The 27537-nt window shown below is 39.7% G+C and overlaps 1 protein-coding gene across 5 annotated transcripts in view; it reads left to right on the top strand.

The window, feature by feature from the left end:
- The window catches only part of ATP8B4 (ATPase phospholipid transporting 8B4 (putative)), a 283123-nt gene that overhangs the window by 75363 nt on the left and 180223 nt on the right, over positions 1-27537 (top strand). For all 5 annotated transcript variants that reach the window (XM_070377880.1, XM_070377879.1, XM_070377881.1 and 2 more), the window contains 3 exons: positions 1292-1405; positions 4271-4369; positions 9170-9231. In XM_070377880.1, the coding sequence (XP_070233981.1) occupies positions 1292-1405; positions 4271-4369; positions 9170-9231 (275 nt within the window). The remainder of the gene's footprint in view (positions 1-1291; positions 1406-4270; positions 4370-9169; positions 9232-27537) is intronic.

Genomic DNA, 27537 nt, shown 5'->3' with positions numbered 1-27537 from the left:
AATCTGTGGAGAAATCTCTGGTAACTTGCTATAGTTTTATTTCTTTTATTAAATTTTTTTTTGTTTTAGCTCTGTACTTTTTAATGAATTAGTTTTATATAGTTTTGAAAGACTATATAAAAGGCATGTGTTTGAAATTCTTTGATGACATAAAGTTGGGAGGAATATTTAGTGCTTTTGTGATAGCACACTCAAGATTATTTTTTTTTAATTTGGCTCTTATAAAAGGAATATGTGAAAAATCATCAGGACTTAAAAAAATAAACTGTGAATGTTTAGGAATGGGAGACCTGATTTAATAGTGATTTATGAAGAAATGACCTTGAGATTTTAATTCATCAAAACAATGTGAATAAACAGTGAGATTAATTGACAAAATGCTAATGAAATTTTAAGGCAAATTAGTACAATAATCCAGAACACAGAACATCAAAGGCTCTTTTGTATGTGGACCAGTTGAGCTAGATCTGCAATGAATATTTGCATTTGGACACCATGTTTTAAGAGAGATGCAGAGAGGTTGGGATGGATGCAGAAGAGGCTGATCAGGAAGAGATGTCCATGAAAAAATCATGGAGAATGGCTAAGGGTTTTGTGAACACCTAGATCATAATGGAGAGGATCTAGGGGAGTCCTGTGAGTTACCCTCAAGTATTTGAAGATTGTCAATATGGAAAGGGCTTAGACTTTATTTAGGTGACCGCAGGGATGGATGGCACATGGCAAAATTTACAGGGAGGCAGATTTGAGTCTCTCATAATAAAGACCTTTCTATCATTTCCCATCCTGAAATGGAAACAGGATTACACCTGCCTTGTAAGGTGGTCAGTTTTCCACCAGAAGACTCTCAAAGGTAGACCTAGGGGCCTTTGTCAGAGTTATCTAAAGGGTCATGGCTTTGGGAAGGTGAACCAAGTGATTCCTGAAGTTCCTTTTAATTCACAAATCCCAGCCACGAGCTCAGTGTCTGTAAACAGTAGGTTCTCAAGAAATGGCTGCCAAGTGAGTAAATACATAAGGATAAAAAATGTCAGGGCAGACTTTTGCACTTGAGAAATTTTTAAGTCACGGATGGTTTTATAACATTGAATGGTAATTTCACCTAGTATCAGAAGCATGTCCTCTTGAGAAAACTGAAACCCTTGGCCCACACAGAGTTTAAAATTTCCTAGATAATTGGCTTATCTTTCTTGCTCTGGCATAACTCATGCTCTGTCTCATAAGTTTAGAGCTGTTTCTGATAATGAGTCATGCCTCACCCCAAACTAATGTGATGCTGTTTCTTTTTCAGGATAATCGTATCCACACATCCAAGTACAACATTCTCACCTTCTTGCCGATTAATTTATTTGAACAGTTCCAAAGAGTGGCAAATGCATATTTCCTTTTCCTTCTGATTTTGCAGGTAATGTTTAGGCTGTATTTCTTCATCATCTGTTTGTTAAGAGTATTCATGTAATTTGATAAAATTAATTATTTAGCTTATCTAAATGTTCATGCATAGAAAAGCAGCCTTATCAGATTTTTGATGTTTTTATTGCTGTTTCTCTTCACAAGTGTGGGAGGGATAGGAATGGGTAAAAAAACTAGTACATTCATCATTTTAAACACTGAGGTCATTTTAAAATGCTGCCTTGCGCTTTATCTGAACCACACCAGAGCCTAATAATTACTGTTCACAGCCTGCTTCCTTTCTTTATCTCCCTATCACATTCACAGCATGGTTATTGACAGAGTCGAAGCAAAGAATTTATCTGACTAGTGGTTTGTGGAACTTAATTTGGCAAATTTTATTTGCATCTAAGAACAATGACATATTTTTACACATATATAAGTAAATGCTATATGTTATTTCACTGTGACTTTTTTGTAGTTTTGAGTGGTTCATTGGTAGTTGGTAACCTTCCTTTTTCTTCCCACTTGAAATTTGAATCTAAGTGAAATTTCAAATTTTACTGATATTTCAGGGAGGAAAGGCATAAATCAAAGATTTAGCATACATATAAGTGGCTCATATTAGCCAGTTATTTACCTTATATTTATTTTAAAGTAATCACATCAAACAGGTAGATTCTGAATCTGCTGGGCTATGCATTAATTATAGGAGGTAAGAGGATGAACTGGATATGTACAGTCTTGATTATAGCTTGAGCACTATTTTTTCTTTAACCAAACAACTATTTATTCAGTAGAATAACTGTCTTAAGAATCTTGGTTGTAAGTTGCAGACATCTAAGTTCACTTAATGTACTTTATGACAACTATTTCAACAGGATGTCACTTTTCTTTTTTTAAATTTCCTTTATGTTTACTCTCAGGCAGACCCTCTCTACTTGGTGATCCTTGAAAACTTTAGAGTTTTATTTTCCTGGCTTCAATGCTGATGTAAAAAAGAGGCAGAGGGGGAGAAGGAGAGGGAGAGGCAGCGGGGAGAGGAAAGAGGGAGAAAAAGAGAATGAAAATGAATCACTTTTTCTGTTCTCTAAAAAGTCCTGGGATTAGCTTTAATTGGACCATGCTGTTACCTTCCTTTTCCAAACCTGTCACTCTGGCACAGGAATTTAATGCAGTGATTGCCTTGACCTAGATCACATGCCAAAGTCCAAAAGCCAGTTGGACGGAATCAGTCCATCAAAATTATGTGTACTCACAGTAAAGGGGTATTAAGAAGTAAGGGAAGAGTTGAAAACAACTGGTTGCTCCTTCCGATGGAGGCCCAGCCCAGGGTTGGTGTGAGGCTGGTAGACCTGGTACATCAGACCAGGTCTCCCTGGAGTCAGATTGCTCTGGAATGCAGCCCAAAGTGGGCGGTAAACTCCATCTAAGGCTAAATACCTGCACAAGACCAATAGTCGCCAAGTACTGTGAGGGCAAGTTGAAAAGAACTTCGGAGAGAGAGTTTAAGAGGGCGTGAGACCATTGAGAGGTAAGCAGGTAGGGTCTGAGGAGTCCTCCTGGAGTAGGGAGAGGAAAAAAAAAGAACTGGATGCTGAACAAGAGAAAAAAAATAGCACTGAAAGTAACCTTACAATTTTGGAAGAGACTTTTTTTCTCTTCCCCCCATGAATTTGCTTTTGGTGTCTTCATAGAACCCTTTACACCACTTCCCTAATTTCTCTAATGGGTTTTCTTATTTATGACCAAAGGTTCCTGTTCACAGAATTTTATATCTAGAAGGGGTCTTTAAGATGGTTCAGTATAATCTCCTGTCTTTTATTGATGCAGAAATGAGATCTGGAGAGGTTAAGTGAGGTGTGAAGCTTTTACCATGTGTTAATGATACAACTCTGACTAGAATCCAGCTTTTCTGCCACTCAGGCTGATGTTTTTGTTGGTCCTTCATAGGCTTTTGAGGTTTTTTTAAAATCTTATGTGGAAGCTATTACATAAAATTTATAGTGCTGTTTGGTTGAGGCCTGATCAATATACACTGACCATCTCCACCCATTCTTCCCTGCCTGATGGCCCTGAAGTAACTCCAAAATGAACCCCACTTGATGACTACCTTTGTAAGAGAGTCATGTCGACTGTCACTCTGTCTCTCTTAGGTGGGTGGCTTTACAGGTAGAGGCCCAGGCTTTGGAGTCAAACAGACCTAGATTCAATTTTTAGCAGTGTATGTTCTGGGCTGCTAAATCAGTTTGACTTCTCTGGTACTTTTTTTTTTTTTTTAATAAAATAGGGAAATGGTGCCCAGGGCTGAGGCATTTCCGGACTCGTGGCTGTCGTTCACAGTGTATTCTGCGCTGTGCATTATTTACATGCAATATAAACACTCTAGATGTGTGCAAAACACCTCTGGTACAGAATCTGACTTGATAAACTTCTCTGAGGATCGAGTGATATCATATATAAAAAGTATTTGGGATTGTGTCTGGTGCAAGGTAGGTGCTCGAAGATTCTCTCTTTGAGAATTGGTAAGGAGCTGGTAAAACTGTGAAAAGTTGAATTGAGAAGCGGAGAAAAGATAGGTGACATTTATCATCCTGGGGAAAGATCATCATTTGTGAAAGACTTCAAGAAGCTTTCTTCTCAACTTGCTATAAAAATTTAACTTTTTGCCAGGTAGTCTGACAATTGTTCAATGATGCTTTTTTTCTGTGTCTTATATCTGAGTGCAAACACTTAAATTATCGAATATTCTATATTTGTACCAATAACTGAATATCATTTCATTAACTTCTGTTGTCTTATAAAGTTGAATGACAAAACCTGAAAGCTATATATATGAAACTTAAAAGCACTAAACGACTTGACATGTTTGTTTCAGCTGATTCCGGAAATTTCCTCCTTGACTTGGTTTACCACCATTGTACCCTTGGTGCTAGTGGTAACTATGACAGCTGTCAAAGATGCCACAGATGACTATGTAAGTATTTGCTTTTGAGCATTCCTGTGGTCTCAGTTTCAGTTGTGACCTCTCAGAAGTAGAAAATAGACGTCCATTTGAAATTTTTGAATGAAGTTATTTTGGCAAATATTTGCCATAAGAGGCTTTATGGTTATTTGATGATTAATATAGAGGTCATAGAGCCAGAACTGTTTATAGTAATAGCAACGGGGCTTCAGTAAGTAGACTCACTCCCTCATTTTACACATGAAGACACTCTCACCTATAAAGAACTAAAGATTTCTTAATGAACATACAAATAATTAGTGGTAAGATCAGAATTGATAGACAAACCTGTTTCCATTCAGTAAAGTATTATTTATCCTGTATCTCAAGTCTTTGTTTAAGTTTTAGGAACTGGTAGATATTAGGCATTCTCACATCCTCTGCTCCGGAGAAGGTAATGGCAACCCACTGCAGTACTCTTGCCTGGAAAATCCCATGGACGGAGGAGCCTGGTGGGCTGCAGTCCATGGGGTCACTAAGAGTCGGACGCAACTGAGGGACTTCCCTTACACTTTTCACTTTCATGCACTGGAGACGGAAATGGCAACCCACTCCTGTGTTCTTGCCTGGAGAATCCCAGGGACGGGGGAGCCTGGTGGGTTGCCGTCTATGGGGTCGCACAGAGTTGGCTACTACTGAAGCGACTTAGCAGCAGCAGAGCAGCAGCAGCAGCATCCTCTGCTCATCGTACCAGTTCAGTTCAGTTGCTCAGTCGTGTCCTACTCTATGCGACCCCGTGAACTGCTGCACATCAGGCCTCCCTGTGTAACACCAACTCCCAGAGTTTACCCAAACTCATGCCCTTTGAGTTGGTGATGCCATCTAACCCTCTCATCCTCTGTCGTCCCCTTCTCCTTCCGCCTTCAATCTTTCCCAACATTAGGGTCTTTACAAAAGAGTCTGCTCTTTGCATCAGGTGGCCAAAATATTGGAGTTTCTGCTTCAACATCAGTCCTTCCCATGAACACCCAGGACTGATCTCCTTTAGAATGGACTGGTTGGATCTCCTTGCAGTCCAAGGGACTCTCAAGAGTCTTCTCCAACACCACAGTTCAAAAGCAACAATTCTTAGGTGCTCAGCTTTCTTCACAGTCCAACTCTCACATCCATACATGACTACTGGAAAAACCATAGCCTTGACTAGACGGACCTTTGTTGACAAAGTAATGTTTCTGCTTTTTAATATGCTGTCTACGTTGGTCGTGACTTTCCTTCCAAGGAGTAAGCGTCTTTTAATTTCATGGCTGCAGTGACCATCTGCAGTGATTTTGGAGCCCCCCAAAATAAAGTCAGCAACTGTTTCCACTGTTTCCCCATCTATTTGCCATGAAGTGAGAGGACCGGATGACATGATCTTAGTTTTCTGAATGTTGAGCTTTAAGCCAACTTTTTCACTTTCCTCTTTCACTTTCATCAAGAGGCTCTTTAGTTCCTCCATGCTTTCTGCCGTAAGGGTGGTGTCATCTGCATATCTGAGGTTATTGATATTTCTCCTGGCAATCTTGATTCCAGCTTGTGCTTCTTCCAGCCCAGGGTTTCTCATGATGTACTCTGCATATAAGTTAAATAAGCAGGGTGACAATATACAGCCTTGACATACTCCTTTTCCTATTTGGAACAAGTCTGTTGTTCCATGTCCAGTTCTAACTGTTGCTTCCTGACCTGCATACAGATTTCTCAAGAGGCAGGTCAGGTGGTCTGGTATTCTCATCTCTTTCAGAATTTTCCATAGTTTATTGTGATCCACACAGTCAAAGGCTTTAGCATAGTCAATAAAGCAGAAATAGATGTTTTTCTGGAACTCTCTTGCTTTTTCGATGATCCAGCGGATGTTGGCAATTTGATCTTTGGTTCCTCTGCCTTTTCTAAAACCAGCTTGAACATCTGGAAGTTCACGGTTCACGTATTGCTAAAGCCTGGCTTGGAGAATTTGAGCATTACTTTACTAGCGTGTGAGATGAGTGCAATTGTGTGGTAGTTTGAGCATTCTTTGGCACTGCCTTTCTTTGGGATTGGAATGAAAACTGACCTTTTCCAGTCCTGTGGCCACTGCTGAGTTTTCCAAATTTGCTGACATATGGAATGCAGCACTTTCACAGTATCATCTCTTAGGATTTGATATAACTTAATTGGAATTCTATCACCTCCACTAGCTTTGTTCATAGTGATACTTCTAAGGCCCACTTGACTTCACACTTCAGGATGTCTGGCTCTAGGTGAGTGATCACACCATCATGATTATCTGGGTCATGAAGATCTTTTTTGTATAGTTCTTCTGTATATTCTTGCCACCTCTTTTTAATATCATCTGCTTCTGTTAGGTCCATACCATTTCTGTCTTTTATTGAGCCCATCTTTGCATGAAATTAAAAAATCAAGTAATTAAAAAAGTCAAGCAACTAATGTAAATATTAAGGTATAAGATGATGGAGAGTTTTGAAATCTCCATAATCCAAAGGAAGTCAGTCAAATTCAGATTTAAAACAGTTTTGGGAAAACCAAGCATTCTAAATTCAGACAAATTCTATTCTCACCCTAGGTGACTGCATATGCTCTAGCCTCAAGAGCTCTCTATATGCCATTGAGTGATAGGTTTATATATCTTCTGAACCTGTGATAATTGTTTCTAGTCTTCCCAGGCTCCATCTGTGTCAATGGCAAGATCCTTTGGAAAACCCTGAGCATCCTGAGGCTCGGAGAGTAGGTTGCTCAGCTTTTAGGCAGTGAACTCCATGGTGATTTTCTGTGATGCCAACCAGCTAGTCAGTTTGTGTGCTCAGCTGCTTCAGTCATGTCTGACTCTTTGTGACCCCATGGACTGTAGCCCACCAGGCTCCTCTGTCCATGGGATTCTCCAGGCAAGAATACTGGAGTGGGTTGCCATGCCCCTCTAGGGAATCTACCTGACCCAGGGATCAAACCTGCATCTTTTATGTCTCCTAGTTAGCAGGTGGGTTCTTTACCACTAGCGCCACCTGGGAAGCTTGTTCAGGTTAGATATAGAGGTGTCTAAATATTAAGTGTCTGATGTCTGAATATCTTTTTATTTTTATGATAATATGTCTAGTTTAACAACAGAATATCTTTATCAGTTAGGGTCTTGGCAGGAAACAGATGTCACCGTGGAATGGGGGAAGATTGGAGAAAGATGAATAATGAAGGCACTATTAAAAGGGTTGTGAGTGAGGAAAAGCGCGTAGGGTAGCAACAAAGGTGGCAGTACTACTTCTCGACCTGAAGGGGCAAAGGGAGGAGGCAGTTACCAGACCTGGAGCTGAGGTGGAGGGCTCTCTATAGAGGAAGCACCCACTGCTGACCCAGTTCAGAAGAAACCAGTAATACATAACCCCATTTTACTCTCCTCTGATCTGGTGATTTTCTGTCAATACCACCCAAGCCCAATCACCAGCCAAAAGGCAGGGATTAAATAGATCAGCATCCCCTGGTACAGGGCAGAGTGTAGAAGGATGAGGTGTAGGTATGGAGGGGAAAACAGAACATCCACCCCTTTCAAATTACGTATTCGGACAGAATAATGTTTCCATTCTTATTGCTGGAGACAAGTTCACATGCCAATGATGGGTTGACTTAATTTACTCTTCTACCAGTGTTATAAAACTCTTTTCCTGTTAACAAATGCCAAGTATCTTTTTTCCTTCATAATATTCATTTACTTATACATGGCAATCAGTGTAATTGTATGTACTGAGCATAGCATAACAGAAAGAATGGGATGGATTTGGTAAGGATGTTGAAAAGGGGAAAGGGCTGATTGAAGCAATTTATATACTGTCTTATTAATACAATGTTCAATGTTTTTTTTTTTTTTTAAGGAAAAAGTGATAATCCTGATGATTAAAATCTATGAAATCAAAATTTCTTATGTCCTGATACTATCGCCTCTTCCTCTGTGCATTTAGCCTAATCAATTGAAATAACATTTTATCTCTAATTTAGCCTGTTCCTATCTGAATGGCTACTCATTTACTAGTTTAGTAGAAGGCTCATAATGTGTGGATTCTTCAAAGCAAACATAGCATAAGAAATAGGATCACTTGGGCATAAAAACATGAATCCACACCAAATGTGGTTCAGTATTATATTTTGATTTTGTTTTGAATGTTCAGTATTTCATAAGATCACTGTTAACAATAAGAATTTCTGGAGAATAAGAATACATGTTGTTACAAGTAATTGCTTGACTTCAAAGAAATCCATAAAACAGAATAGATGCTGTTCAGTAAAGTATTGAGCACATATGTGAGAAAAATGGAAGCCCCCATTCCTTGTTGAAGACATCAAAATTCATGTATGGCTTTCTCTGGAACTATGTGACAGAGTAAAGGGCACATTGTCTTCTTAGAAGACAGCTAAAAACGTGTGGGAATTGGAAGAGCATGTGGCCAGACTTATTCCATTGGTGACGCCCAGAATGAGATTTAGTGAGAAGGGTCTTAATTTAGAACACATGGAGCTGGGGCTAAGGTAAGCATGTCATGCTCATTTTAGACTTGATGTTGTTTTCCAAACAGGTGAACTCAAAGTATTTTCGGTGTCACTATTTGTGCTGACAAAGTATGATTTAATATGTTTTTAAACATTTTTATTGGAGTATATTTGCTTTACAATGTTGTGTTAGTTTTTGCTCTACAGCATTGTGAATTAGCTGTACATATGTATACATACATCCCCTCTTTTTGGGATTTCTTCCCCATTTAGCTCACCACAGAGCACTGATTTAATATATCTTTTCACAAATGCTTTGATTTTCAGTTTCGCCACAAGAGTGATAATCAGGTGAATAATCGGCAATCTGAAGTGCTCATCGACAGCAAGTAAGAAATACATTCTTTCAGTTACTTTTAAGATTTCTGGTCATCAAACAGGTCTTGACCATTGGTGACTTTCTCTTTTAGTTGAATATATGTTTCTTCCCCCTTTTAACTTGTTAAAAACTGCAGTGTAAGTCCTTTGTATCTTCATAGCTCTCTTTTATGTTCAGCAAATGCTTGTGCTACTCGCTCAACTTCTACTTCAAATAAATTCCTTTGGAGTTTCCTTTGTCGAATACAGACATGCTATAGTTACTTTTTCATTTCTAGATCTAACACTATTTGGAACTGGCACACATATGATGTCTCTTATGTAGTAGATGTTTAGTAAGTATTTGAATGATTTAATTTGGTAATTTCTGGGAATATTGCTAGAGAGACTTCAACACATATAAATATAGTGATAAGAACTTTGTACCAACTTGATAGTTGAGTTTAGGATGGATTGTCCACCATAACACAGATGTTTAATTGCTGTAAAATTCATCCATCAATGAAAAAATATATATGGGAATGGTTCTTGACCCTGAAATGGTTTAAAATGTGTATTTACACACAAACAATAGCAAAAACGCCTTCAGAAAACTTTCCAAAAGGTAAATTTTATACCTTCATTTCATTGTTTCTTAGTCTCTTTCTTTGTCCCTTTTTTTCTAATAATAACATATGGCAAAGTAAATTTGTAACGTTGTACTTCAGTCTAGCAATCAGTCATGTCTGTTGATGATTTTGAAGCATTTGGATACTGTGAAGAAAGTAGTTTTTAAAGGGAATATCATAAAATGAATTAATCACATGAGATGGAAAAATTCTAAGAAATGGACATCGAGAAGGGCTAGGTAGCTTAGACAATAACTGGTAGGATTAAAGTAATTAATCTCTTTCTATAAGTAAAATATTGACTGATTATTTACAGTGCAATGAATAATATAGTTTTCCTTTATTAGATTATTTTAGAAAATGATGTTAAATGCACAGTGAAGAAAAATGATCTTAATCTAAAACCACAGTTATAGAAACAGAGTCATAAAGATGCTTGGAACCGTGTGGTTCATTTCCAGCGTCAGCAGGTTTTGAATTGTAGCCACTATAGCATGGAGTTTAAAAGCCTGGGTTTCATGCTCAGAGAGACTTGAGTTTAGTTCTGACCCTGAGTACCTTTGTGGTGTTGAGCAAGTTCTTATGAGGTGGTGACTATCTGTAAGCTGATGTAGTCCAACTTTGAGTTGGACTGTTGCCTATCTTGAATTTCTCAAGCCTTGCAGTTCTGACTGGGAATTAGATCTGACAATATGATCTGACTAATTCCCCAGAGAATATTTGATAATCAGACTCATTACTTTGAATTATCATCTCATATGGAATATATTAAAAATATGTGCAATTACATGATGAATTTGAACTAAAGGCTTCAGTTCAGTTCAGTCGCTCAGTTGTGTCCAACTCTTTGCGACCCCATGAATCGCAGCACGCCAGGCCTCCCTGTCCATCACCAACTCCTGGAGTTCATCCAGACTCACGTCCATCGAGTCAGTGATGCCATCCAGCCGTGTCATCCTCTGTTGTCCCCTTCTCCTCCTGCCCCAAATCCCTCCCAGCATCAGAGTCTTTTCCAATGAGTCAACCCTTGGCATGAGGTGGCCAAAGTACTGGAGTTTCAGCTTTAGCATCATTCCCTCCAAAGAAATCCCAGGGCTGATCTCCTTCAGAATGGACTGGTTGGATCTCCTTGCAGTCCAAGGGACTCTCAAGAGTCTTCTCCAACACCACAGTTCAAAAGCATTAATTCTTCGGCACTCAGCTTTCTTCAGAGTCCAACTCTCACATCCATACATGACCACTGGAAAAACCATAGCCTTGACTAGACGGACCTTTGTTGGCAAAGTAATGTCTCTGCTTTTGAATATGCTATCTAGGTTGGTCATAACTTTCCTTCCAAGGAGTAAGCGTCTTTTTATTTCATGGCTGCAGTCACCATCTGCAGTGATTTTGGAGCCCCCCAAAATAAAGTCTGACACTGTTTCCACTGTTTCCCCACCTATTTCCCATGAAGTGGTGGGACCAGATGCCATGATCTTCGTTTTCTGAATGTTGAGCTTTAAGCCAGCTTTTCACTCTCCACTTTCACTTTCATCAAGAGGCTTTTGAGTTCCTCTTCTCTTTCTGCCATAAGGGTGGTGTCATCTGCATATCTGAGGTTATTGATATTTCTCCCAGCAATCTTGATTCCAGCTTTTGCTTATTCCAGCCCAGCGTTTCTCATGATGTACTCTGCATATAAGTTAAATAAGCAGGGTGACAGTATGCAGCCTTGACATACTCCTTTTCCTATTTGGAACCAGTCTGTTGTTCCATGTCCAGTTCTAACTGTTGCTTCCTGACCTGCATACAGGTTTCTCAAGAGGCAGGTCAGGTGGTCTGGTATTCCCATCTCTTTCAGAATTTTCCACAGTTTATTGTGATCCACACAGTCAAAGGCTTTGGGATAGTCAATAAAGCAGAAATAGATGTTTTTTTGAACTCTCTTGCTTTTTCAGTGATCCAGTGGATGTTGGCAATTTGATCTCTGGTTCTTCTGCCTTTTCTAAAACCAGCTTGAACATCTGGAAGTTCACGGTTCACATATTGCTAAAGCCTGGCTTGGAGAATTTTGAGCATTACTTTACTAGCGTGTGAGATGAGTGCAATTGTGTGATAGTTTGAGCATTCTTTGGCATTGCCTTTCTTTGGGATTGGAATGAGAACTGACTTTTTCCAGTCCTGTGGCCACTGCTGAGTTTTCCAAATTTGCTGGCATATTGAGTGTAGCACTTTCACAGCATCATCTTTCAGGATTTGAAATAGCTCAACTGGAATTCCATCACCACCACTAGTTTTGTTTGTAGTGATGCTTTCTAAGGCCCACTTGACTTCACATTCCAGGATATCTGGCTCTAGGTCAGTGATCACACCATCGTGATTATCTGGGTCATGAAGATCTTTTTTGTACAGTTCTTCTGTGTATTCTTGCCACCTCTTCTTAATATCTTCTGCTTCTGTTAGGTCCATACCATTTCTGTCCTTTATTGAGCCCATTTTGCATGAAATGTTCCCTTGGTATCTCTAATTTTCTTGAAGAGATCTCTAGTCTTTCCCATTCTGTTGTTTTCCTCTATTTCTTTGCATTGATCGCTGAAGAAGGCTTTCTTATCTCTTTTTGCTATTCTTTGGAACTCTGCATTCAGATGCTTATATCTTTCCTTTTCTCCTTTCCTTTTTGCTTCTCTTCTTTTCACAGCTATTTGTAAGGCCTCCCCAGACAGCCATTTTGCTTTTTTGCATTTCTTTTCCATGGCGATGGTCTTGATCCCTGTCTCCTGTACAGTGTCACGAACCTCCGTCCATAGTTCATCAGGTACTCTATCTATCAGATCTAGGCCCTTAAATCTATTTCTCACTTCTAGTGTATAATCACAAGGGATTTGATTTAGGTCATACCTGAATGGTCTAGTGGTTTTCCCTACTTTCTTCAATTTAAGTCTGAATTTGGCAAATAGGGGTTCATGATCTGAGCCACAGTCAGCTCCTGGTCTTGTTTTTGCTGACTGTATAGAGCTTCTCCGTCTTTGGCTGCCAGAGAAGGCAATGGTACCCCACTCCAGTACTCTTGCTTGGAAAATCCCATGGATGGAGGAGCCTGTTAGGCTGCAATCCATGGGGTCGCTAAGAGTCAGACACGACTGAGCGACTTCACTTTCACTTTTCACTTTCATGTATTGGAGAAGGAAATGGCAACCCACTCCAGTGTTCTTGCCTGGACCATCCCAGGGACGGGGGAGCCTGGTGGGCTGCCGTCTATGGGGTCGCACAGAGTCGGACACGACTGAAGTGACTTAGCATAGCGTAGCATATTTGGCTGCAAAGAATATAATCAATCTGATTTCAGTGTTGACCATCTGGTGATGTCCATGTGTAGAGTCTTCTCTTGTGTTGTTGGAAGAGGGTGTTTGCTATGACCAGTGCATTTTCTTGGCAAAACTCTGTTAGCCTTTGCCCTGCTTCATTCTGTACTCCAAGGCCAAATTTGCCTGTTAATCCAGCTGTTTCTTGACTTCCTACTTTTGCATTCCAGTCCCCTATAATGAAAAGGACATCTTTTTTGGGTGTTAGTTCTAAAAGGTCTTGTAGGTCTTCATAGAACCATTCAACTGCAGCTTCTTCAGCGTTATTGGTTGGGGCATAGACTTGGGTTACTTGATATTGAATGGTTTGCCTTGGAAACAAATAGAGATCATTCTGTTGTTTTTGAGATTTCATCCAAGTACTGCATTTCGGACTCTTTTGTTGACCATGATGGCTACTGCATTTCTTCTGAGGGATTCCTGCTTGCAGTAGTAGATATAATGGTCATCTGAGTTAAATTCACCCGTTCCAGTCCATTGTAGTTTGCTCATTCCTACAATGTCGATGTTCACTCTTGCCATCTCCTGTTTGACCACTTCCAATTTGCCTTGATTCATGGACCTGACATTCCAGGTCCCTATGCAATATTGCTCTTTACAGCATCGGGCCTTGCTTCTATCACCAGTCACATCCACAACTGGGTATTGTTTTTGCTTTGGCTCCGTTCCTTCATTCTTTCTGGAGTTATTTCTTCACTGATATCCAGTAGCATATTGGGCACCTACTGGCCTGGGGAGTTCCTCTTTCAGTATCCTATCATTTTGCCTTTTCATACTGTTCATGGGGTTCTCAAGGCAAGAATACTGAAGTGGTTTGCCATTCCCTTCTCCAGTGGACCACATTTTGTCAGACCTCTCCACCATGCCCGCCCATCTTGGGTGGCCCCACAGGGCATGGCTTAGTTTCATTGAGTTAGACAAGGCTGTGGTCCTAGTGTGATTAGATTGACTAGTGTCGCCCGGGAGGAGCTGCCCCACACCTGAGGCCATGGGGCGGTGGCCGGGAGGAGCAACCCCACGTCCAAAGAGCGGTGGCTGTGTGGGCACCGGAGGGCTTATAGGAGCTTTTCCACGTTCAAGGTCGGGAGGGGCATCGGTGAGGAGATACCCCTCGTCCAAGGTAGGGAGCAGCGGCTGCGCTTTGCTGGAGTAGCGGTAAAGAGATACCCCACGCCCAAGGTAAGAGAAACCCAAGTAAGACGGTAGGTGTTGCAGGACAGCATCAGAGGGCAGACACACTGAAACCATACTCACAGGAAACTAGTCAATCTAGTCACACTAGGACCACAGCCTTGTCTAACTCAAAGGCTTCAGTATATCTTTTAATGAATCTCAAATTACCAGTTAAATTTTGTGACTGTATTTGGGCAGTGAAAGATATTGAGGCCTCTACCTGGAGGCCGTGGGAGTAATCCAGTAACTTAGATATTCAGAAACCTGATGGTTGTATGTGTCCCACACAATAATCTTTGTCATGGTTATTAGAAGTAGCACTGGTCTTGTGCTTTCATTTAGCTTTTTGTCAATTCCTTTTGAGGTAGCATCTCTTTGTAATTTGATATGTGTGACATTTTGAAAAGTACTGTTCCTGATTCTGTACAGTTGAAGGTAGAAGCACATATCCAGAATGGAGTGTTCTTTTCTTCAGAATATTTATTTATTTATTTTTGGCTGCGTCGAGTCTTACTTGTAGCATACTGGATCTTAGTTTTCCGACCTGTGATTGAATCTGGGTCCCCTCCATTGGAAGGTGGATTCTTAACTGCTGGACCATAGGGCAGTCCTGAGAATGGAGTATTCTTTAAGATATGGTTAAAAATCACACAGCATTTTTCATTTTTAAGATTATCTACTATTGTGAGCTCCTTTGGCCATCTCTGTTGATCATGTCTGTGTCACTTGAGCCTAGCACAGTGGCTGAGTGGCTGTTGAACTTTCAAACTGAGCAGTAACAAGTATTCTTGCTGAGAGGGCAATCTACCAGAGGAGCTTTATCAGTAGAATGTTGCAGAGTCCTTTTACTAGCCAATTCCAGTGGCTGGGGTTGCGGTCTTCACAGAATGTACTCTGGCTTTCAACACTGGCTTTTCACTTTTTGGAACTTGCAAAGTTGGACATATCAAATGGGCTTAGATTTGAGAAAGCCCAGGGAGCTTTCAGTCCTCCTTTGGAGCTGGTGATTGTAGAGGATGCTGTGAGGGATGTGTCAGACCACTACTGTGTTTCTGGGCTTACCCTAGGCTGCTGTCTGCATTGCTTCAAAGGGCTTGCACTTGCTACTTTCTTCAGAGCACTGCCCTTGGACTACTGGAACCAATGACCAATTGGTGCAAGAGTAAGAAAGAGCAGTGCCCCTAGCTCGAGCTGGATAAGCTCTGAGGTTTAATTTGCACTGCAAGTGCGTGTTGAAATCAGGCTGAAGGTGGGACTTTGCCTGCGGTCATACCCTTGCGTGGCTTCTTCCCCTTCCACGTGCTTCTCATCTTCATTTCCATTTTCTCTCAGAAGTGCTTTCCTAATGAATCCTTGGTGTATGAATCCTCATCTCAGGATCTGCTTTCAAGGAAGTTGACTTGAGAGTAGTTAATGCATGCTTAATCCCGTGGCAGTGTTAATGGAAAATATTAGGAAAGTGCTTTGGGGTCTATTTTAGGCACCTGAGGGTCATGACACAGGGTTAAAGTAAAAAGCCTATAGAGAATCACAGGTGTCTGGATGTTGCTGGAGATGAGTGTCTTACTGGGCTGGGTACTGCCAGGTACCTGTGGCTTCTCTTTGTGCTTCTGGCAGAAGGCTTGAACTTGAGGTTCATGCTTGGGCAGGGGAGGCATCATCGGCTTGTCCTGGAGGGAGGGGAGGCAAGGTTAGTCTTGGGGCGGAGATCCCTGAGAGGAAGGGGATGAGATGAAAGCATAGTCAGAAAACATGGTCTATGTAAGTGATTGCTATGTGATTTTGGGCAATTAATTTTCCTTCTGGCCTTCAGGTATCCCTTCTGCTGCTCTCAGAAGTGAGGAAGATGGGCATTTACATTCAGATTCAACACATACTTAATCAACAACTACCATGTGTGGGCTCCATGCTTCCACATTTAATTCTGATAAAACCCCAAGGTGTGGTGATAGTGCTTCTTTTTAGAGATGCTGAGATTAAGGCCTAGAAAGGGAGTGGCTTGTCCAGGGTTCCATGGCAAGTAAGAGCCTAAATTAGACTTCTAACCATTCACGACATGATGTGTAAATGTAGACTTTGTGGTCTGATCACATCTTCTCTATTTATTTTGCATCTGAAGGGCTTTGCATATAATTATAGAAATATAAACATAATTAATAATATAAACTATATATAAAATAAATAGAGATGATGTAATCAGACCACAAAGCCTACATTTATGTATTATGTCATGAGTGATTAGAAGTCTAATTTACATATATGTATATACATATGGTTTCATGGGCTTCTCTGGTGGCTCAGATGGTAAAGAATCTGCCTGCAATGCAGGAGACCTAGGTTTGATCCCTAGGTTGGGAAGATCCCCTGGAGAAGGGAATGGCAATCCACTCCAGTACTTTTGCCTGGAGAATGCCACAGACAGAGGAGCCTGGCGGGCTACAGTCCATGAGGTCGCAAAGAGTTGGACATGACTGAGCGACTAACACACACAATATATATAGTTTATCTAAATATAATATGTATGTGAATAAGCATATATATCCTTACTTTTAGTGCCTGGAGCATTACTCATCTACATTCTTAGCATGGGGCAAGCTAATGAACATTATTAACCTAAGCCACACAATAATTAGGGAGACAAGATTCTTTGTTTATAACCTTCCTTTTCGATTTCATGTTTTAATTTTGTTACTTATGTTCCTTTCCATTTAGGACCAATCTTCTGCATCTTATGTGAAAGTGCTTAAGAAATAGGTATTGAATTAACCTTTGATAAGATCTTGTGGTGACTTTAGTGTTAAAACTAGGCAGGAGTGAATGATTCCATGTTGTAGAAATTGCTGTATCTGATGTATGGGAGGAAAACGTTCTCTTCCAGGCTACGAATGCTGTCTGCTGACTCTACCTCTTGAAATACATATCAAGAGACACCCAGTGTTTCTCATGAGGGTTCCTCAGGGCATGCTAACCTGGGCCAGCTGCCACCATGGAAACACCCAGGCAGGTAAGGGGCTGTGTGAATGGTCTGAAGGTTTCCACAGAGGTCATTCCATCTAGCACTTCTCAGCCTGGGCTGTGTGTTGTATCTGTGCCCCACCCAGTCCCAGAGCAAGTAAATGAGTGGCTTACAAGTCTTGCAAGGGAGGCCTTGGTGTTTTGTTTCTCAAGTTTCCATGGTGATTCTACTATGCAGACACAATCAAGAACCTCTATGCTATGCTAAGTCACTTCAGTCGTGTCCGACTCTGTGCGACCCCATAGACGGCAGCCCACCAGGCTCCCCCATCCCTGGGATTCTCCAGGCAAGAATACTGGAGTGGGCTGCCATTTCCTTCTCCAATGCATGAAAGTGAAAAGTGAAAGTGCAGTCGCTCAGGCCATTTCTTTACCCACACTTCTATCTCTATGCCTGTATCTCTCAAATTGTAAAAGACATCCAAGGGAAAGAATTCCATTGATTTTTAAAAATGATAGTATAATTTTTTTTATATGAAAGTGAAAGTGTTATTTGGTCAGTTGTGTCTGACTTTTTGTGGCTGCGTGGACTATAGCCCACCAGGCTCCTTTGTCCATGGAATTCCCCAGGCAAGAATATTAGAGTGGGTTGCTATTCCCTTCTCCAGGGGATCTTCCTGACCCAGGGATCAAGCCTGGGTCTCCTGAATTGCAGGCTGATTCTTTACTATCTGAGCCTCACAAAAGAATAACTCTGTAATTCTGATTTACATTTTTTTGTAGTAAGGCTCACAGTTTTAGTCAAACATATGGCCAATCAATGATTACTCTGCTAGCTTTTCTTTGAGAAATTTAAATTTTCCTCATTTTCATCTTTTATTTCTTTCTTGTTACATGTGTTGTCTTCAGCGCTGAATTGTTTCTTGACTTTCATGTATCTATGCAGCTTCCAGTTTTTGTCCTGTCCCATCAACATTCCTAGTCATATGGGTTTGGAACAAGGAAAGGAGTGTGGAAGTCTTGCTACCCAGTTAGATAGCCGCTAGCCTCATGGGCTCTTGGGCATTTGAAATGAGGCTGGTTCAAATTCATATGTGTTGTTAAGTACATTGTGTATGCCAGGTTTCAATGACTTAGTAGCAAAAAGCAAATGTAACACATATCATTAATAATTTGTTTTAAATTACTTTTTGAAGTTATATTTTGTATACACTGGGTTAAATATAACATTAAAATTAATTTACCTTCTGAAAACTTTTTTGAATGTGGCTACCAGAAAATTGAAGATTACCTTTGTGGCCCACATTTGTGGTTGGAATTCTATTTCTATTGGGTAGCACTGCTCTTGGTTACAAATGAGAAAACAGCAAAGAAGAAAATGAACTCTTTGCCATGGGGCTGGCTTCTGGGTTCTCAACTCAGGATTCTCTGTTTGCTTCGGCTGGCTGTTGGCATTGTGGTTTGTGTTATTATGAACAACTTGAGTCAGTGCTACTTTTTCTTAGTATCTGTTACTTACCTAGCATCTTCTGAACTTACACTTCTGCACTAGGAGAATCTGAGCTGGCCCTGCCCTCCTTCAGGTGGGATACTTCCCTGACTCCTCTAGATGTCAGTTAGCTCTTGCCCGTCAACTTTTTATGTAACACATTCCACTTTATACTTTCCTGAGCTTTGGCACAGTTGGCTTAAATCTCCCAAGTTCTTTCATGGGATTCTTCCTGTCAATCTTCTTCAGTCATTTTTCATTTGAAACTGAGTATGTATAGGGAAAGACAAGGGCTTTCTGTACTGCAGAGTATTGTCTTCCCTCTTCAAGTCTGATATTCCTAGATATGCTGCATAATTATGAAAACAAATGTATTAATTCAGTAGGAATAAATTTTCTCCTTGTTTAATCAAATTTTCTAGTTTGATATCTCCCACTGGATATTAGAAGAGAACATTTCCTTTCTTTTTTTTTTTAAATTTGGTATTTTTTCCTGTTATAAAAATAGCATATGTTTATTAAGAGAAATTTGGGAGACAGAAAAAAGTAGAAGGGAGAAAATAACATTCATGCTTCCACTATCCAAAAGTAATTATTGTTACTATTTTCCTATATTTCCTTTCTGTTTTTTCCTTTTATCTCAAGATTTTTCATAATTGTATATATATGTGTATTTTTATTCTTGTTTTTACTTCACACCATGTCATTACCATTTTCCAAATCTCTTTCTATTCTTTTTATACATGTAATTTTTAAGGGTTGCATTTTTAAAAATTTATTTTTAATTGAGGAAACATTACAATGTTTTGTTTGTTTCTGCCATACAGCAACACAGATCAGCCACAATTATATATGTACCACCTCCCTGTTAAGCCTCCCTAAGTGTTGTGTTTTTAAAGACTGTATTCAGTTGAATTCATATCTTATAATTCATGTGACCATTTCCTCACTGCTTGATATTTACTCTGTTTTTAATTTTAAAGTATAGTTTCTTGATCTTTCTAAATCGATAGTTACCCTTTTCCATAATACTGGGTTTTGTGATGTATTTACCAAATCCACCTACAATGATTACCCTGACCCTGTTATTTCCTATATTAAGTAATTGAAGCTTGAAGGATTATTACTCAGTCCACTGATAATAACTTTTGTCAGAGTTTCCCGGTTTAAGTGCGAACAGGACCAGGTTGGGTATGTTGACCAAAGCGTGGGAGGTTTCAGTTCTACCACACATGGGGGTTTCCTGAAACAAGGGTTTCTTGTCAGACCACCACCATCAAATTTCAAGTTTATCTTTCCTTAATCATAGCACAACATGAAAAAAAGCTCCAGAACATTCTGCTTTGAAAAATGTGTTAGTGACACATGTAAATCCCCAAACATCAATAATTTGAAACGGTTTGAATATAAGTTTTATATTGCAATTACTAGCTATATGGCACTCATATGCATCAGTTTTGGTTTGCAGAGTTCCTTGAGGAAATTTGGGTAGTGATTCAGAAGGCTAGCAGATCCTTTCGGCAGCTAGGAAGGAATTCTTCCCATATTTGTACTGCCAGATTAGAGGTATGTAGACCTATGGTCAAAAGATCTATCATATGCTGTTGAATTCTTGGCAATAACTGACTCAGGAGGGGGTAATTCACATATGTCATCATCCTTTGTTGGATTATGATCCAAAATGTCAGCCTTGGGTAAGAGTGGATTATTATTTCTTATTAAATATGCTCTTTTTGCCCTTGAGCTTCCTAAACAAAAACTAACTGAGGTCATTGAACTTGATGAATCTGAAGCTGATGCATGTTTAGTGTGTCTGTGTGCTGCTTGTAATTGGGTGAGTGCGAACATGCAAGGTTCTGGAATTCTATTAATTTCTTGGGAGAATGGATGAACTCTGCATTGAGTTATCTTTTCTTCATCAGGGCCCGTGGGTTTGCAACCAGAGTGGAAACTTCTGTGTTAAACGCAAGACAGAGCACCAAGTTTCAGTGTTTTTAAAAATCTCTAGCCCATTGTAGATAATTTATGTGATGTTGGCACTACTGGGTCTAGGGGACAGCAATTCAGAATCTATATGAATAGCTCTGCATATTTGAAAAGAAAATTTGAGGTGAAAAATATTGATTCTTCTTTTTTTAAAACAGTGTTAATAACACACACTATTATGGGCTTAAATGACAATGAATTAAACAAGCTAGTGGGAGTAGTCTCTGTTTTTTGGACTCAGTGGAAATGGTTTAAAATTGATTTAATTTTAGATCACACTGCTAAGTCAGAGTAAAAGAATAGTCTCAAGAATAGTTTCACCCTCAAATTAATTTCAGTTTAACTCTTAGACCGATCATTTCATGGGTGAGTCTACATGTCAGTTTTGCAGATGGGATATACTGGTTTTTGTATGTAAGCTTTGACGTTGTAGTTCTTATAAATGATTTTTCCATTGTAATCCATTTCCATTATAATATTTAATTAATATTTAAATATTAAAATTATAATAATTTCCATTATAATTACATTATAAAATTGTAATTATTATATTGAATGAATACAATTTTTTAAGTATTGAATTTCTAAATGGTGACTATTTCCCTAAATGAGGTACATCTTGAAATAATGGGAAATTATAGCACTTTCAAAACTCTGCACATGGGCTTTTTTTCAGAGGCATCTCCTAATTTCTTTTTAAGTTTCTATAACCCAGATTATAGCCACTTTTTTTTCCTCTTAAAACTCCCTTGAAGAACGCCCCTGCTCCCGTAGATGAAAGCATTAGAGAGCAAGGTAGAGTTGAATGAAGACTTTGTGAGGGGTATAAACGAGGAAGTTTATTTCACAAATTCCATAGCAAACAATGCGAAATCGCATTTTAACATTTTTATTCCCCAGAGTTCTCTTTCTTGGCTGTTGGCCTGTATTGTTTCTCCTTGACCCATCCAGTGCTCAGTATAGCTGACTCCAGTCTCCTCTCAGTTCTGGGGCTTCTCATATTTATCTCCCTTTTATTACTCAAAGTAATTTGGTTCTTCCTTGGCTCTGAACACAAGCTCTGTTGCAGCTGCTCATCAAAATATCAGGCTCTTCTGTAGCTAGTACCCACTTTATCTGAGATGACAATAGAAGCTAAAAATACACCACATTCTATGTAACATTTAAAACTTGCTTCTCTTTTTAAAAAAATAGGTTTATGCATCACTTCTCTGTTGTCATGAGGAGAGATCTAGAATTTCTTTTGAAAAAACAAACATAAATCTAAACCACAAGGGCCTTGGAAATGTCAGAACATTAATTTTAATAATGTAAAGGCTTAAGATAAAATCTGAAAGCTGAAAGAGATCATAATATTATAGTAAGTAAATTTGGTTTCAGTCAGAGCCTACTGGTTTGTCTAAACCAAACCCAGGAAAAATTTTGACAGCATTTGTCAATTAACTACGTACTGTTGATTGACTGTACATTTCTACTACAAGGGCATTTTGCTTTAGATCTTCTGAGATTAATCTCAATGTGTTCCCTTCTCCCATGCATTTTAGATTGATATATTATCTGTCTTTTGTGGGTAGAAAATGAAGACAACTTGAAAAGAGTATAAAGAAAGGATAGATATTTCTCTTGATTCTACTATCCAGATCAGTGTTAACTACAATGAACTTGTGAAGGCATTTTATTGCTCCCATTTCTCTTATATCTGAGTATCTTTGTTTTCTCCTCTTCTTTTCTCTTTCTATTCCACATACTATTTATTTAAAAAATAATTGCGATCATACTATACCTTATTGTCATGGCTTGAATGGTGCTCCCCTCACCCTAAAAGCTAGATCCACTGGAAACTGTGTATGTGATCTTATTTGGATAAAGGGTCTTTGCCTATATAATTAAGTTAAGAATCTTGAGATGAGATCATCCTGGTAATCCAATCACAAGTGTATAAGAGAAGAGCAGGGAAGAAGATAGACAAAAAGATAAGGTGAAGATGGAGGCAGAGATTGGAGCTATAAAGCCCGAAATCAAGGATGCCTGAGGCTATTGGGAGCTGGGGGAGAGGTGTGGAACGCATCCTTCTCCAGAGCCTGTCGGGAGAGCAGCATTGTGCATACACCTTGATTTTGGACTTCTAGCCTGTAGAACTGTGAGAGAGTAATGATTTACTGTTTTAAGACCTACTTTGTGGTCCACTGTTAAAGTGGACTTAGGAAACAAATGCTCAAAGTTTTTTTAGCTTTTAACCAGAGGTTCTATGTTTGTTTATTTGTTCATTTTTTCCTTTTCACTCAGGCATTTATTAAACCCTACTCTGTATCAGGCAGAATGCTATGTGCTGGGGATGCAGAGTTAAATAAAAGATAATTTTTGCCCCCAATAAAATACATTCATACATATACTGTATGTAATAGGTTTATCTCTAAAATTGCCAGGATACACTCACATTTCATTGTTTTTACTCACAGGTAAGGTGAGTGAGCAAAACAACTCATCTCATTAGGAATGAGCAGCTTTCTAAATTTTTTGTCAGTATACAGACAAACTGATGCCAAGTGACAGAAAACCTCAGTAGGATTTGGGAGCCTGGGTGGAAATGGGGCCTTAAAGCTGTAATTCAGGGAACATTAAACCACCTTTAAATGTGAACAGTATTCTCAAAAACCAAGATCTAGTTCCTTATTCCACGTCAGGAATTTAAAAATTTCTTTCTTGATCTTTGGCAAGGAAATTATAATAGTGACAGGAGAAAGAGAGGTCAGTGTGAATAGAAGTAAGAATAATCATCTCTAAATTAGAATTAAAGACCCAAAAGCATCTGGGAATTTGGAGGCTGTAAGAGTGATATTGTCAGCAACCCATGAAAAGAAAAACTCTGATTGTGGCATTGTGGACTAGTTCCTAATGGTAAGGAAGAGAGGGGAAGTGTAATTGAGATTCTGATGCTGAACATTTCAGAAGGAATTGACTTGGATGATGGGGAAAGAATTAGTTTTTAAAGATGTGAAAGAAATTGTTAGCATTTTAAATGAAGAATGTATGTGGGAAAAGTGTACTTTCTCTAAGCTTTAGAAGAGAGTACACATTAATTCAAAATAAGTATTGGGTTTTAAACTTGACTAATTTCCAGTGTTAAGCCCAGTATGGGGGCGTTCCAGGGGTAAAGAAGAAAAGCAAAGCACTGAGAAATGGAATTGAGATTAGAGAGGGCTTCATGACGGAGAATGCATGGACTACAATGAAGATTGAAGGGGACTGTGTTGGCAACAGGGCATGTTTCATTTGGATCTAATTTTCTCTGTGTGTCAATCAACACACTCCTGGGCTTCATCAGAGATATGAAGTAGACATTGTACAGGAGCTTTGAGAGTAGTGGCAGGAATTCATGTGGGTCGAGAAGAGTTAGACACGACTGAGCGACTTCACTTTCACTTTTTCTTTTCATGCATTGGAGAAGGAAATGGCAACCCATTCCAGTGTTCTTGCCTGGAGAATCCCAGGGACAGGGGAGCCGGGTGGGCCGCCGTCTATGGGGTCACACAGAGTCGGACACGACTGAAGCGACTTAGCAGCAGTACTCACCTATCATTAAGCCTACATTTATGTAACACCTCTGTACCAGCCACTGTGCTGATACAGGGCTGATACAGGGCTGATACAGGTATACAGGGATTATTAAGACCCGTGTTCCTTCCCTTGGGGAGCCCAGAGTCCAGAGAAGGAGGTGGACAAACAGATTATTATTTTATAGCAGTAGGTGCCATGATAAAAGGAAGCATGAAGTGCTCTGGGAGAATACACATTGTTGTTGAGTTGTTAAGTCGTATCCGACTCTGTGACCCCATGGAGTGCAGCATGCGGTGCTTACCTGTCCTTCACTATTTCCTGAGTTTGCTCAAACTCACGTCCATTGAGTTGGTGATGCCATCCAGCCATCTCATCTTCGGTCACCCCCTTCTCCTCCTGCCCTCAATCTTTCCAAAAATCAGTTTCTTTTCCAGTGAACCAGCTCTTGGCATCAGGTGGCCAAAGTATTGACCACTTCAGCATCAGTCCTTCTAATGAATATTCTGGGTTGATTTCCTTTAGCATTGACTGGTTTGATCTCCTTGCTCTCTAAGGGACTCTCAAGAGTCTTCTCCAGTACCACAGTTTGAAAGCATCAGTTCTTTGGCACTCACCCTTGTTTATGGTCCAACTCTCACATCCATACACAACTACCAGAAAAACCATAGTTTTGACTCTACAGACCTTTGTTGGCAGAGTGATGTCCCTGCTTCATAATATGCTGTGTAGGTTCATAATAGCTTTTCTTCTAAGGAACAAGTGTCTTTTAAAATCACAGTCTGCAGTGACTTTGGAATCCAAGAAAGTAAAATCTGCCCCTGTTTCCATTGTTTCCCTATCTATTTGCCCTGAAGTGATAAGGCCAGATGCCATGATGTTAGTTTTTTGAATGTTGAGTTTTAAGCCAGCTTTTTCACTCTTCTCTTTAACCTTCATCAGGAGGCTCTTTAGTTCCTCTTTGCTTTCTGCCATTAGTGTGGTGTCATCTGCGTATTTGAGGTTGTTGATATTTCTCCCAGCAGTCTTAATTCTAGCTTGTGATTCATCCAGCCTGGTATTTCGCCTGATGTGCTCTGCATAAGCAGGGTGACAGCCTTATTATACTCCTTTTCCAATTTGAACCAATCCATTGTTCTGTGTCCGGTTCTAACTATTGCTTCTTGATCTGCATACAGGTTTCTCAGAAGACAGGTAAAGTGGTCTGGTATTTCCATCTCTGTAAGAATTTTCCACATTTTGTTGTGATCCACACAGTCAAAGGCTTTAGCATAGTCAGTGAAGCAGAAGTAGATGTTTTTCTGGAACTCTTTTGCTTTTTCAATGATCCATTGGATGTTGGCAATTTGATCTCTGGTTCCTCTGCCTTTTCTAAATCCAGCTTGAACATCTGGAAGTTCTAGGTTCATGTACCGTTGAAGCCTAGTTGAAAGATTTTGAGCCTTTCGTTGTTACCAAGTGAAATGAGTGCAATTGTATGGTAGTTTGAATATTCTTTGGCATTGCCCCAAATTCTTTGGGATTGGAATGAAAACTGACCTTTTCCAGCCCTGTGGCCATTGCTGAGTTTTCCAAATTTGTTGGCGTATTGGGTGCAGCACCCAAAGTGCCTGAAGACCTACGGATAGAGGTTTGTAACATTGTACAGGAGGTGGTGACGAAAACCATCCCAAAGAAAAGGAAATGAATGAAGGCAAAATGGTTATCTGAGGAGGCCTTACAAATAGTTGAGAAAAGAAGATAAGTGAAGGACAAAGGAGAAAAGGAAAGACATACCCAGTTGAATGCAGAGTTCTAAAGAATAGCGAGGAGGGATAAGAAAGACTTCTTAAGTGAACAAGGCAAAGTAATAGAGGAAAACAATAGAATGGAAAAGATTAGAGATCACCAAGAAAATTAGATATACCAAGGGAACATTTCATGCAAATATCAGTTCAGTATCAGTTCAGTCGCTCAGTCATGTCAGACTCTTTGCGACCCCATGGACTACAGCACATTAGGATTCCCTGTCCATCACTAACGCCTTGAGCTTACTCAAACTCCTGTCCATCGAGTTGGTAATGCCATCCAACCATCTCATCCTCTGTTGTCCCCTTCTCCTCCTGCCTTCAATCTTGCCTACCATCAGAGTCTTTTTCAATGAGTCAGTTCTTCCCATCAGGTGGCCAAAGTATTAGAGTTTCAGCTTCAGCATCAGTCCTTTCCAATGAATAGTCAGGACTGATTTTCTTTAGGATGGACTGGTTGGATCTCCTTGCAGTCCAAGAGGCTCTCAAGAGTCTTCACTAACACCACAGTTCAAAAGCATAAATTCTTCTGCGCTCCACTTTCTTTATAGTCTAATTCTCAGATTTGTACATGACTACAGGAAAAATAATAGCTTTGACTAGATGGACCTTTTTTGGCAAAGTAATGTTTCTGCTTTTTAATATGCTGTCTAGGTTGGTCATAAATTCTTTTCCAAGGAGCAAATGTCTTTTAATTTCATGGTTGCAGTCAACATCTGCAGTGATTTTGGAGCCCAAGAAAATAGTCTCTCACTGTTTCCATTGTTTCCCCATCTGTTTGCCATGAAGTGATGGGACTGGATGTCATGATCTTAGTTTTTTTAATGTTGGGTTTTAAGCCAACTTTCACTCTCCTCTTTCACTTCCATCAAGGGACTCTTTAGTTCTTCACTTTCTGTCATCAGAGTGGTGTCATCTGCATATCTGAGGTTTTTGATATTTCTCGCAGCAATCTTGATTCCAGCTTGTGCTTCAACCAGCTCGGCATTTCTCATGATGTACTCTACATATAAATTAAATAAGCAGCATGACAATATACAGCCTTGACGTACTCCTTTCCCGATTTGGAATCAGTCTGTTGTTCCATGTCCAGTTCTAACTGTTGCTTCTTGACCTGCGTACAGATTTCTCAGGAGGCAGGTCAGGTGGTCTGGTATTCCCATCTCTTTCAGAATTTTCCACAGCTTGTTGTGATCTACACAGTCAAGTGCTTTGGTCAATTAATAAAATAGAAGTAGATGTTTTTCTGGAACACTCATGCTTTTTCAATGATCCAACAGATGTTCATAATTTGATCTCTGGTTCCTCTGACGTTTCAAAATTCACATTGAACATCTGGAAGTTAATGGTTCACGTACTGTTGAAGCCTGGCTTGGAGAATTTTGAGCATTACTTTGCTAGCCTGTGCGATGAATGCAATTGT

The sequence above is a fragment of the Bos mutus genome, chromosome 10 (genome assembly GCF_027580195.1).
Source record: "Bos mutus isolate GX-2022 chromosome 10, NWIPB_WYAK_1.1, whole genome shotgun sequence".
Taxonomy (NCBI): domain Eukaryota; kingdom Metazoa; phylum Chordata; class Mammalia; order Artiodactyla; family Bovidae; genus Bos; species Bos mutus.
Note: the sequence above shows the minus strand (reverse complement) of the source record. Positions and strands in the feature narration are given on the sequence as shown.